This window comes from Thermobia domestica, chromosome 13 (assembly GCF_964235325.1).
Source record: "Thermobia domestica chromosome 13, izTheDome1.hap1.1, whole genome shotgun sequence".
Lineage (NCBI taxonomy): Eukaryota > Metazoa > Arthropoda > Insecta > Zygentoma > Lepismatidae > Thermobia > Thermobia domestica.
Genome location: NC_137466.1, coordinates 71,176,077 through 71,188,877, shown reverse-complemented (window position 1 = coordinate 71,188,877; position 12,801 = coordinate 71,176,077). Strand labels below are relative to the sequence as shown.

General features: G+C 36.8%; 1 protein-coding gene across 1 annotated transcript in view; it reads left to right on the top strand.

Moving 5' to 3' along the window:
- LOC145668230 (uncharacterized) overlaps positions 1–12,801 on the top strand; it is a 135,764-nt gene that overhangs the window by 98,681 nt on the left and 24,282 nt on the right. The window contains exon 11 of the mRNA XM_081735885.1: positions 6,183–6,426. Coding sequence (XP_081592011.1) covers positions 6,183–6,426 — 244 coding nt within the window. The remainder of the gene's footprint in view (positions 1–6,182; positions 6,427–12,801) is intronic.

Sequence of the window (12,801 nt, the reverse complement as noted above, 5' to 3'; positions counted from 1 at the left end):
CCTAGCACATCTTGTGCTGTTAGGGAAAATGCCACAAAATAAAATTAAAAACTTTAGATATAATGAATCTTCAGAAAGTAAACACGCTTAGCCTAGCCTTATTTATTATATACTGAAAAGGAAGGTGTTCAGGAGAAGATGGCGCCAGGTTTCGACAACGTGTTTTGAACTTCAATTTAGTCAGTGTTGGGAAGTAACGTAACGGAAGTAACGCGTTACTTTTTAAGTAACGTTTCCTAGTAACGCGTTACATTTTTCCAAAGTAACTGTAGCGGTAACGCGTTACAAATTTTTAAGTAACGTACCTAGTTTGCGTTACATTTCGGATGAGTAACGCGTATGAGTATATACGTATATATGTATTTTTTCGGAAATAAATGTTTCCTGTAAGTGAATTTCTCAGAATAGAGAAATGGAGTATGAACTATGTCAGTGACCCACAGTCAGTCCCCGCTACACAGAGAAACAGAAAAGATCTTAGTGCCACTTGCTGGTTTTGGAAGATTAGTACAGCCTAAGGGAAATCACATGTACTGATTGCAAGTACCTGGAAGATTTTGTCATAGATTTTGACAACTCTAAATCAATACATTCAGTGAGTGAACTACGAGTACCATGGTAGTCTATTTTACTTTGATTGGTGTTGTTTTTATAAAAATGGAGAACAAAAATACTTCTTCCTAAAAGCTGAGAATGATGGTGCACAGAATTTAAAAGTAAAGTATCTGAAGTGTCCCGGTGGGAAATATTTATCAACAGCTAGGGTGCCCTAATTAACGATATACAGTAAGGAGTTAATATGACTAAACTGTGTTCTGATGAGTAGGTCTACTTTATTGCCAGAAAATAGTTTGTTGACGGTATGTAGCCTAATAATCAGTTCTTTCAGGTCAGTTTGCGTATCCTAGAGTCCCGTTCATTATGCTGTAGAGTTTGGAACAATTAGATTTAAAAGGCATGTATCAATTTTAGAGTTACTGGCAAGTTTTGGTCCACCCCCAGTTCATGTGTTCTCATTTTATTTAGTTGTAGTGCAATGCTTTTCTATATTCTGTATTTTTAATTTTGCATAACAACATTGTTATTATTATATAATTAGTTTAGCGCAATAATAATAAGCAGCCATTTTTCTAACACAGTATGAAATTTTAGTCAGTGTTACATTATATGAAAATGTTCATATAGCTGTCAAGTAAGAATTTGTTCTTGCATCTACATAAATTGATTCAAAACGTGCAACATTGCATTTATGAAGTCAGAGAAGCTTCGAATAAAGTAACTGTCCTCTCATGAAAGGATATAACAGCACTACTATTATCAACCTACAGTTCTAAACATTTAATATTTTCTTTTGTTTATTATATTTTATACTACTATTTAGACTTCCAAACTATGCTATGTTGGAAGTCTTATAAAACGACTTGGTCCGTACGTCGCCTGTTGTCAGGTATCGGAGCAAAAGCAGTAAGAGATATTGCTATGTGGTTGTTTGCAAACGATCCAGCTTCCCTAAAATAGTTTCCATCTTCTTAGTTAACCCTCTATTCAATTCGGAAATTGTCTAAAGTAGCTATTTCCGGTTGCAACATGTTTCACACACACACACAAAAATGGTATCGGATAGTGGTGAGCGGTTTTCTGCAAACGATTCTGGGTCTTAAGAGAACATATAATCAGAATCCGCAACATTCTACCAAAACCGGAAGTGGTTGAAATTTACTACTACTTCTGATTTCAATACTGATTTCAAAAATGGAAAGAGATATTGAGATGCAGGTTTTTGCAATCGATTTAGCTTCCCAAGAGTAGATTCAATCTCCTTCAACCATCTATTCAATCCAGAAGTGGTTCAAATTAACGATTTCAGGTTTCAGACTTTATTGCCATACAACAAAAACAGTAAGGCATAGCAAGTAATGATATTTTGATACGGATTCAGCATTCGAGGAAGAGGTTCTATCTTTGATCTTATCAATCTATTGTAACCAGTAGTTTGGACCAGTTTGACTTTGTATTTACAGTCCATCAAGGCATGACACGTGCCTGCTATTTAGGTTGTGGAAATATTGTAAGACATGGCTTATCCTTGCAATTCACTATACATTTAATTAACACAATTTATCTCAATTCATTTGACTTATTTATTCGTAATGTTTTCATCTAGAAAATAATATCGGGATAAGTTCAACACAAAAATTTATACATTTTCCCTATTTTAAAATTAAATGTAGATACATTCGATATTATTTTGTTAGCTGAATAGCATTGTTAGCATTGTTAAATTTCAAGTGCTAAGTAACGTCTTAATTTAGTTTCATCTTAATTGTATTTGAACAAAAATCACATAAGCAAATTTTGGTGAGAAATTACTGGTTTGTGATGTGTACACTAACTCTCCTTCAATCCGAAACTTTAGACAATTTAACCCACCAAAACGTCACATTCTGTACACCTATAGATCTGTTTTGCAGAATATTTCGTTATCTGCCACAATTGAACTGCTACTATGCTAAAGTTGAAATCTGTCTTTGCTCCCGAGAGTGATTTAGGAGTGCGAAAAGCAGGATTTTTGAGTAGCTTTCATCTTCGCAATAGATGCAGATTTTTCGACAGAAGACTTCTTTCAGTGAATATAATCTTTACGCAACAGGCGCGAATGTCGAAGATGAAAAGGGCTGTTGCTTCATTTCAAGTTATAGACACATATGCCCCACAGGCTCAGTTTTGGATGTAAATACCGCCTCAATGAAATGTTGGTACAAACGTTTCTAGCGTGCTTGCCATAGAAATGATAACAGGAAGGAGCAAGCAATCTTTGTGAGTTCATCCTCAGATTGAATAAACCTACTGATCGGCTTCCGTCTCCCGGGCATTTCCAGGAGATGAAATTGCTAGTTACAATGGTGGACATTGGAGCAGTTCCAGAGGTCAGAGGCAGAGGAGTCTACTGTCTCGTTATTATCTTCCTTATATATTATTAACACACACTAATTGGGAAATTGGGATGATGGCGTCTAATCTGCATCTCACGAGCTATGTAAATAGCAACAGTGAGTCCAGGATCAGCTTAATAGCTCATTTTAGAATTAAGGACATTGTTTTTGGCTTCCGTCTCCGGTTTATCCAGGCAGATGAAATTTTTAGTTAAGATGGTGGTCGCTGCAGCAGTCACGGAGGTCGGTGGTGGTGGGGGCTGCTGGTCCCATTTACAAATGTATTTATAAGTTTTCCTCACTGTATGAGATTAAAGAGTATGAAGAATAGAAAAGATTAAGTTTTCATGGACAATGTTTTGACTCCCATATCTCTTCGTTACATTCAATAAATAGGAAAATTTTCGATTCTAATGATAGGCATTGAATCAGTCATGAAGGTGGAAGGAGCTGATACTACAGTGCCAAATTAAGTTTGAAACTTAGGATCATTTTAGAATATTGTCCACGGAATAGCGGTGGATGTACAAGAGTTTCTCATTGGATTATGGTGGAGGAGAGGCGCTGTTGCCTCTTCGATTGACGATTGATAGTCCTCGATGAATTATGTGATATATTATTTTAGTTTCTGTTTCTGTATAGTTTATTCATATGTTTGTATAATCGATTTAATAAACACAGTTTTATACAAATTATTTTTCCTTATAAAAATATGTTTACACAGCTTGTTTTTTTAATAAGAAAAGTAACACATCGAAGAATCAAAGATAAGAATTAAAAGAGGAAAATATCTTGGATTATAAGAAATAATTTGAATTAATTGATGCAAATATTTTTCGAAAGAAATTTTCTGACTTAAGGCGATGCACTGAGTCTCGGGAAGTAACATGCTTATCTGTTAATCTGTTTCTAATAGATATCTTTGAAAAATCCTAATATAATCTTCTTTTCCTTCATGTCGCAGGCCGGATAGAATACTTCAGGGGGTAACATCTGGCCCGTGGGCCGTAGTTTCGCATCATTAGTCTACGGTATGGTCTCATATCTTGCAGCCATTTTGAAATTACAAGGTTGAATCCAGACTTTTGCAATATGTCTGACTTCCAAATTCTCCTTCGCTCTGAGTACTTGCTTGATCAAAATATTGCTACTCTGTTTTAAATTTGTGAAAAGGACCAATAATAACGAAACATTGAACTTACAACAAGATTGAAGCTTATTTATTTTTTGGGGGAGGGGTTAGTTTTTGATTTAGCTTCTATTACTGTACAAATTTGAGTTTGAAATTAACATATTATGACTATATTGTATGAATAGAAAATTGATTCATTATAATGGAACATGAAAACAAAGATACTTACAATCTGCTCTCTTCTTTACAACCACTTCTCTGAGCTTTTTATTGTTTAATTTTTAACTACGAGGTGCTATCCAGAATTTTCAGGACTGGTGCTGAAATCTGGAAAGTAGTAGTAGTAGAGCTTTGCACCGATAGGTGGCAAGACTAGCATATCTGGTGAGTGAGAGTGCACAGTTTTATGCAGCTGGGTTGATGTGTCGAGTTTTCACAGTGCTTTTCACGATAGTCTGTGTGTGGCGATTTTACGATGGATTCGAGAATAGAACAGCGTGTGTGTATCAAATTCTGTGCGAATCTCGGAAAAAGTGCTACGAAGACCTTTGCAATGATTCAACAAGTGTTTGGGGAGCACAGCATAAACCGTACGCGTGTGTTTGAGTGGCATGCTCGGTTCAGAGCCGGCCGTACGTACATCGAAAACGATACCCACACTGGAAGGCCCGTTAGACGCACAACGCCAGACATTGTTGCCAAACTTCAACAATTGTTTCGTGAGGATCGATCTCGAACCTTTCACGACCTTGCTGATGAAGTGGGAATTGGTTATGGGAGAGCCAACAAATTTTGACTGTTGAATTGGGCATGCACCATGTCGCCGCAAAAGGCACAACGTGTGGCAGAATTGCACGGAGCTTCGTCAGACCGCATGTGATGATCCAGCCTTCTTGTCACGGGTTATCACCGGCGACGAGAGCTGAAAAGCAAGTTGAAAGGCCGTCGGTTCGACACACTTGAGAGGACTCAGGAAGCATCGCTGGTGGTGCTAAACACCCTCAAAGAACAGGACTTCCAGGATACGTTTGTTGAAGTTTGGCAACAATGTCTGGCGTTGTGCGGCTAGCGGGCCTTCCAGTGTGAGCATCGTCTTCGATGTCTATACGGCCGGCTCTGAACCGAGCATGCCACTCAAACACACGCGTACGGCTTATGCTGTGTTCCCCAAACACTTGTTGAATCATTGCAAAGGTCTCCGTAGCACTTTTCCCGAAATTCGCACAGAATTTGATACACACGCGCTGTTCTATTCTCGGATTCAGAGTAAAATCGCTACACACCACACACAGAGTATCATGATAAGCACTGTGAAAACTCAACACATCAACCCAGCTGCATGAAGCTGTGCACTCTCACTCATCAGATATGTAATCTTGCCACCTATCGGTGCAAAGCTCTACTACTACTACTTTCCAGATGGCAACACCAGCCCCGAAAATTCTGGATAGAACCTCGTACTCTGTCCAGTTGCTTTATACGACAGACTTTTTTGATATTTTATTTTTAGTATTTTTGAAGATAGCTTGTAATTCGGGATTGCTGAACGTATGTTAATTTGCTAAGATATTAATTTATTTTAAAAGTGGATTAACTGTTTATGGATACAATTTGGTTCAATGACACAATTTTTATTTCAAAACGAGGAAATGCAAATTCATGGAATTACATGAACAAAGTAAGATGAGAACAATAATTATTGACATAATTCATTCTGTAGACAAAAATATTTGTCCATTGGATGTTTGATAATAATAATAATAATAATAATAATAATAATAATAATAATAATTATTATTATTATTATTATTATTATTATTATTATTATTATTATTATTATTATTATTATTATAAAGCATAAATAGTTATAATATATTCTAGTATAAGTCATACAATTTAATAAAAAAATTTAGTCAGCAACACGTTTAAAACATTTTTACATTTTTTAACTCCATAAAATTTCAGTGACTCACTTTGCGCCATAAATCCTTGTAGACACATTTGCGTAATTATAGTAATGGTCTTTGCACAAACCACAGTAATGAGTAAATTGAAAGTAGTTTTCAGGACGTACAAATCTTTCACTTAAAAGTTAGTAACACCTTTTCATTCTACAGTATCCTTATTACTGATATGTTGGTTTCTGGCCATTACGGAACCTTATGGACTGAGGCTGCGCCATGTTGTCATGGGTTATTACCATCCTTTTCGTGCGAAGCAAAGATCAGTGTGGCTATATAACCATATTTTGAGATCAAGAGGAACCTTTCTTAAGTACGTGCGAAGACAACTAAGAAGAAAATTCAAAAAAGGTGGTGCCCCTGTTGAGAAAGTGTCCCTATTGGACAGATTACGCGCCCAGTAAGTTCAGGTTTATGGAACTAAGTAGAAATAATTAATAGTCATATTTAATAAAATAAACTAAAATAAATGTGATTAAAATGGACCGCATGACCACCAACTGATGTAACTCCAAAATAGAACTTTTTTCAGAGAGAACTTTGAAGTTCCATATCTCATGAAGAATTCATATATATTTTCTGGTTGCAACAAAAACATAATTATGAAGTTCATTTTCTAATCTGATAGTGAATAGCGTTTTCTTGATGCGCTTTACATGAGACGTTAGCTCAAAATACTCTCCTGAAAAAAAAAATCAATTTTCGGAGTTACAACATTTGGCGTCCATAACGATAGCAGCAAAATGACATGAAGATAAATAGGAAAACTAGCAGCTATATATCTTTTATTATTAATAATATTGCTCGCAGTACATTAAACTAGACAATTTAACATTTGCCTGTTTTCATATTGGTTATCTCTGAACTAAATTTTCAACAAATCAACTGCCAACTACAGATCAATACTCAGTTTGCGATTTTGTGTTGATTTAATACTCCCTCTGGTTTAGAAATAAAATTAGAATCATTTCTGCAAAATATACCTACTCCTTACAGGTCCGCAACCAGCCACAGAGGTTTGGGGGGCCATGAATATGTTAGGGGGAGCCAAGTCATCAAACATTTTCTTACAAATATCTAAATTCTGTTTTTTGAATTAATAATAGAATTTTGTATTGAGGTCTGGAGGGGCCTTGAAAAGTTTAGAAGGGCCAGGCCCCCTAGCCCCCCTGTGGTTGCGGGCCTGCTACTATATTTTTAGATCAATTTGTTAAAACTTCTCTGTTTTCTATATTCATATATAGACCCAGGTTCGATTCCCGGCGGGAGCTCACGTGGTTCGGATTCCACGTTAATCAGTAGGTCCACGTCTCATATAGCCTTTCTGCTGAATGGTATGTTAAACTCAAAATCAACTCAACTCTATATTCATATGACAGATTCACAGCGCAAGGGAAACAAGTCACTTAAGCAAAGTAGATATAAAGTTAATATGAAACACTTACCTGCACTACACCGAAAAGTTTCAACTGTTCTGTCTAATAACAGTTATTTACAATATTCAGACGTTGTTCTAATCTTCTAAGTTCTGAACGAAACTTCAGAGTTCTTAAAGATAAAATATGGCCTAAATGATCAAAAGTAAACTTGACTACCTTGTGCATTTGATGCCTTACATTTTAATCCGAGAAGTTACTTTTCTACACAATATATTCTTCGTCATATCTTAAAGAATTCCTTAATGATTCCTTAATTAATTAACTCTTTATTTAATCGATCCTTGTTCAATTTCAAAGCAATATGAGACGAGACTTACTCTTTAGAATAAAATCCAAAGTACTATTTTGTTTTTTAATCCTAGGTTGAGACCCCGGCCAGGAATCGAAAGGCAGGACCACCCACATGTAAACGATAGTAGCTAAATTAAACCAAATGAGCTGTATTGGTCATAATAAAAACAAATAGTTGACATTATTTTGAAAAACAACTTGCTAAATAAGTTCATAACTTAAGAAACAGGTTTGTCCATTGCAGCAGGAACAAAGATCGCCATTGTTTCTAATTATTGAGGGTGGACGACTTATCTTGATACGCGATTATAACTTTTAAACTAATAGAACAAAAATAATCGACAGAGAAACATTGTTTAACATACTATGTAATATCATCAAATTAATAGTGTTACCAATCCAAGATAAAGTTGTATTTCTTCCAATGATATTAAATATAGTTATTACATAATCTCAAATCTATATGTTAAAAGAAAACTTACAATACCATGACTATTATTCAGTGTTACAAACTAAAAATGCTACAGTAGCACAAACATAAAAAAGTCAAACTTTCCAGATTTCTACAACAATAATAATGCAGTTGAGACGGACGTGGGCAATGCACATCTAAAATACCTTACTGTCAAATACTACCATCTTGATATGACATATTGCGAATAAATAGAAACAAAATTACAAGGAAATGAAAATTTAACGTATTTCAAAGAATTTTATTTCGAAAAAGTGCTTAGATAAGTATCACATCCTATCATACAAATGGTTTTCAAAGATATAGAGATCATTCTAGAAATACATAATTATATGCATAATGTTTCAAAGACTGCGGTAAAGAAAGTAGCAACATAACTTGAACATAAAATTGAACATTAACACATTATTCTCGTATCTTTCTTCACAATAATTTAATCCCTGTTCTCCATGGCATAGTCTACCAATGCATCATCCAAATCGATACATGCTTAGAGACAAAGAGCCAGAGGCGATTTCTTGGCGTTACCGCGTTTACCGGCGGTAAACAAATAATCGAAGCAAAATTTATCATAAGTATCACTCCAAGCACAAATAAAAATATCTCGTGGCTTTAACTATATGTTTTAACTGCGCTTCTGTACGAGATTGAAACACCATAAGGAAGGAGCGAGCAACATACATCTGGCTAAGCAGCATGGAAAGCGACACCCAGACGCATGGAGCTGCGCCTGGGATCAGCGGCGAAGTTAACCGTTCAAACTCGCGAGAAACTAAGGTCCGTTACACAGTCACGCGGAGCTCCGCGCGCGGAGTCCCGCGTGGCAAGATTGTTCTATTGTTTCTTATGGGTGCATACATAGTCACGCGGAGGTCTCCACGCGCGGAGCAGCCTCCGCGTGGTCCTAACCGCGCTCCGTCCTCCGCGAGGCGGATAGGGCCATTGAGCAAATGGGTGCTTACATAGTCAAGCGGAACTCCGCGCGCGGAGCAGCAACTTCCCTTTAAAATGTAAAGAGCAAAGTGCATAGTAGCAAAACCAAAATGAAGATTGATCCAGAAAGACTTATTACAGAAGCTGAATTAAGACTATGTTTTTATGGGATCCCGCTTGCGTAGAATACAAAAATCGTTATATTCGCAATTTTTGCAATTAATTCCTCGAACGACCGGACTGACATTCGAAAATAATTGAAGAACTTTTTCTAATCTTCTCGCAAACCTACATAAAGAGTCACAAAAGCTCCTTTCAAACTTATTTGAGTAACTAAGGGGTGACTTTGGAACCGCCTATTTTTCTGTGTTCTTCGTTTTCTTTCCTTACAGAGATAATAAGAAGCCACTATTATCGTTTCGATCTTACTCATGTTGGCTCGCAACACTGACTGAGGAGAATTGTGTATGTAATCACGTGACTCGGAGCGCGTAGCTACGGATGACTGTGTAAGCACACACGCCTAGCGCGGAGCTCCGCTTGACTGTGTAACGGGCCTAAGGCTTCTACTACAATTCTTGCGGAGGGGGAAGCGGTTTCAGTGGTTGTCACATCTCATGAACACACTTGTACTTAGCAGCAGAAGACGAGAAATTTTCTCCTCCCCTCTAGGCACAGTAAATAATTATATGAGTATTTAGCACTTTTTATTGTATAACTTAACATTTGTTTCCTGAAATACCTATTTTGAGAGCTGCAAAATTGGTACTCAATTAAAATGTAAAATAAATAAAATGAAAAAAAAAAAAAAACTACGATAACCAAATTGTTTTTCATACGACAACTCCCTTGTATTGCTTCTATACCACTCTGGGTTCCTTCTCAAACATTGGCCTCCTCCAAAATAGAACAGGTAGGAGTAGAAGGGTCAAAGTGTGAAACGAAGAAAAAAATAACACAAAAAACTATCTTAGAAGTTTATGAGCTTTAGTGTTGATTGCGCGGTAGGGTAGTGTGAATTTTTGTTTCAACTTCGGTTTGTTTTCACTATGTGGAAGCAATAATGTTAAATTTAAGTAGGCCTATTTGTCCTAAAGAAAAGTGTGGATTTTCGAAATGGATCTTAGATTGTGATTGTAATCCACAACAGCCTCGATAGAGCGATCCTTCTTTCCCTAAAAAGAATAAAAGCTTACTGTCGGTCCACACAAGAACAAGATACTCAACTCCTTAGCTTTGATTTCCATCGAAAAACAAATACTGTGTGAAAAAAGACAAAACATACGCTTCAAATTTTATGATGGTGTTATAGATATGCTACATTGACTTGATCCCTAGTCTTCCGTTGCAAGCGCTGCTATCGGCTGAAGGAATTCCACTCGCTTTCTCTCGCTTAGCAACAGCTGAACCCTTATTGGCTCAACGCATGGGTGTGTGATAGTGTGAACGTTAGTTCGCATTTTTGCCACGGCTCAAGACATTTTGGCTGCACAATAGTACGAACTTTACAATGGGAGACCTGGGTTTGATTCCTGGCGGGAGCTCATGTAGTTCGCATCCCACGTAAACTGTGGATTCACGTCTCATATGGCCTCGCTGCTGAAAGGAACGCTAAACTCAAAATTAAATCAAACGAACTTTACAAAAAAGATCATGAGATTGGAGTTTGTGTTCAACTGATTACAGGAAAGTAAGAGGAAACAGACTTCACAGTTTATGGTAAGTTATTAACTATTTTCTTCTGTCTGCCAGTAACTAACCAGTATTCCATTTTATTTATTTATTTTTGTATTTAATGTCAAACGATTATGCACCGAGGCTAAAGGAGACGGTGAAGCTGATGATAAACTAAATGATGGAATAAAGAAGGAGGTGGAAACGGAAAACCCTGAAAAAAAAACACACAAACAGTTCTGGTCCACCACAAAGTCCATTCGGCGGTCGGGATCGAACCAGGAACCCCACACACCAGAGGAGCGCGCTCTATCACTGAGCCACCTCAGTCCTTTATCTATTTGTGACCGGGCCTAACATAAACAAGGTTATAACTAGCATACGAGCGAATCCAGTTTTTGTGTAAGCATACAGTTAAGATGCTCAGAAATATGGAATACAGTGAGAAATTATGTTGTATAGTTGAGATATCCTATACAAGCTGCGGTAAACATGAATATTTTTTCAGGATACGCCACTGCAAAGAGCAACGTTGTAACAGTTGCTAGACTGACCTGTACTGGTATTCTGTGGAACTCTTCTGTAATATCTTCCTGTAGTTCGACCAAATTACGTATGTGATATTGATTCGCTTTGTCCTTTAAAACACCCCATAAGAAAAAGTAAGGTACTCAAATCGGGAGGTCGAGTTAACCACTAAACAGATCCACGTCGACAGACCCAGAGGTTCGGGAATGTTTCGTTCAGCCACTTTCGCACTGCCATGACACTAACGGTTCTAAGTTCAGTGACCGTTATCCCCACTTTCAGGCTACATAGTGTTGCCATTTCGAAACATTTTGTCCAGAATTATAAATACTACAGTCAGTCAAACATCATATTCATAATTATGGGGCACCCTTCATAAGAAAAACTGATAAAAATTGCTATTAAAATGTCGTATTTGTGAGAACTTTTAAAAACAATCGTAACTTTTCTTTGCTTTCATACAACAATAGCTTTTGGTAGTTGTAATCTCAATAAATTATTGGAATCACATAATATTAAACAGTGTTGCAAACTTTACTACTGTTTACCATATCTCTGAAACAGGTTGAGATATCACACTGCTCTATATGACATATGATCTCTACAACTACTGAAAACCATCTCTACGATTAGATGCGCTACTTATGTAAGCACCTTCGAAATAAAACCTGTTATAAAAAGTCAAACATTCAACCCGTTTTAACTTTGTTTCTACTTGTTAGAAATAAGCTATGTCATCGTAGTATTCGATACTAGCGCAATCTGAATTGTGCATTGGTGTCATTCGTGTTATTTCTGTTGTAGAAGCCTCGTAATTTGGATATTTGTGATACTGCACCGTCCTTACCTTGCAACATTGAATAGTAAGTGTAGTATTGTAAGTTTTCGTTTAACACGTAAATTTGAAATACGTAATACCATAACGTAGTTCTATTTAAAATTATATAACTTAACATTGGGTTGGCAACATTGTTAATTTAGTGGTATTCTAGAGTATATCAGACAATGCTAACTGTTAATATTTACATGGTACAACACAGGGGCGGACTGGCCCACCCTGCTACCCTGCAAATGCAGGGTGGGCCCCCCAAACAGGTGGGCCCCCTCCATCAATTTTAAAAAGATGTGCTCAATTAAACCTACCAGCATGAAAAATATGGCAGGGTAACTCCCGCAAACTTGTGTTTTGCATAAAAAAGACGTAAAGTTAAACTTTCATGAACAGACCTTATTCTTCTTCACGTTTATCGACTTGAAAAGGTTCCGTCTATGAGACAATCAGGCCCTAAAACATTGCGGGGTTTGTGATACAGCAGCTGCTACTTTTTTTAAATATAAGAAACACAGTAGATTTCAGGCTGTTATTGAATTTGGATACCATTGCCTACTCCGGTCCTTTTACAAGCCGACGAGTGGCGATGTTTTAAAGAAACAATAG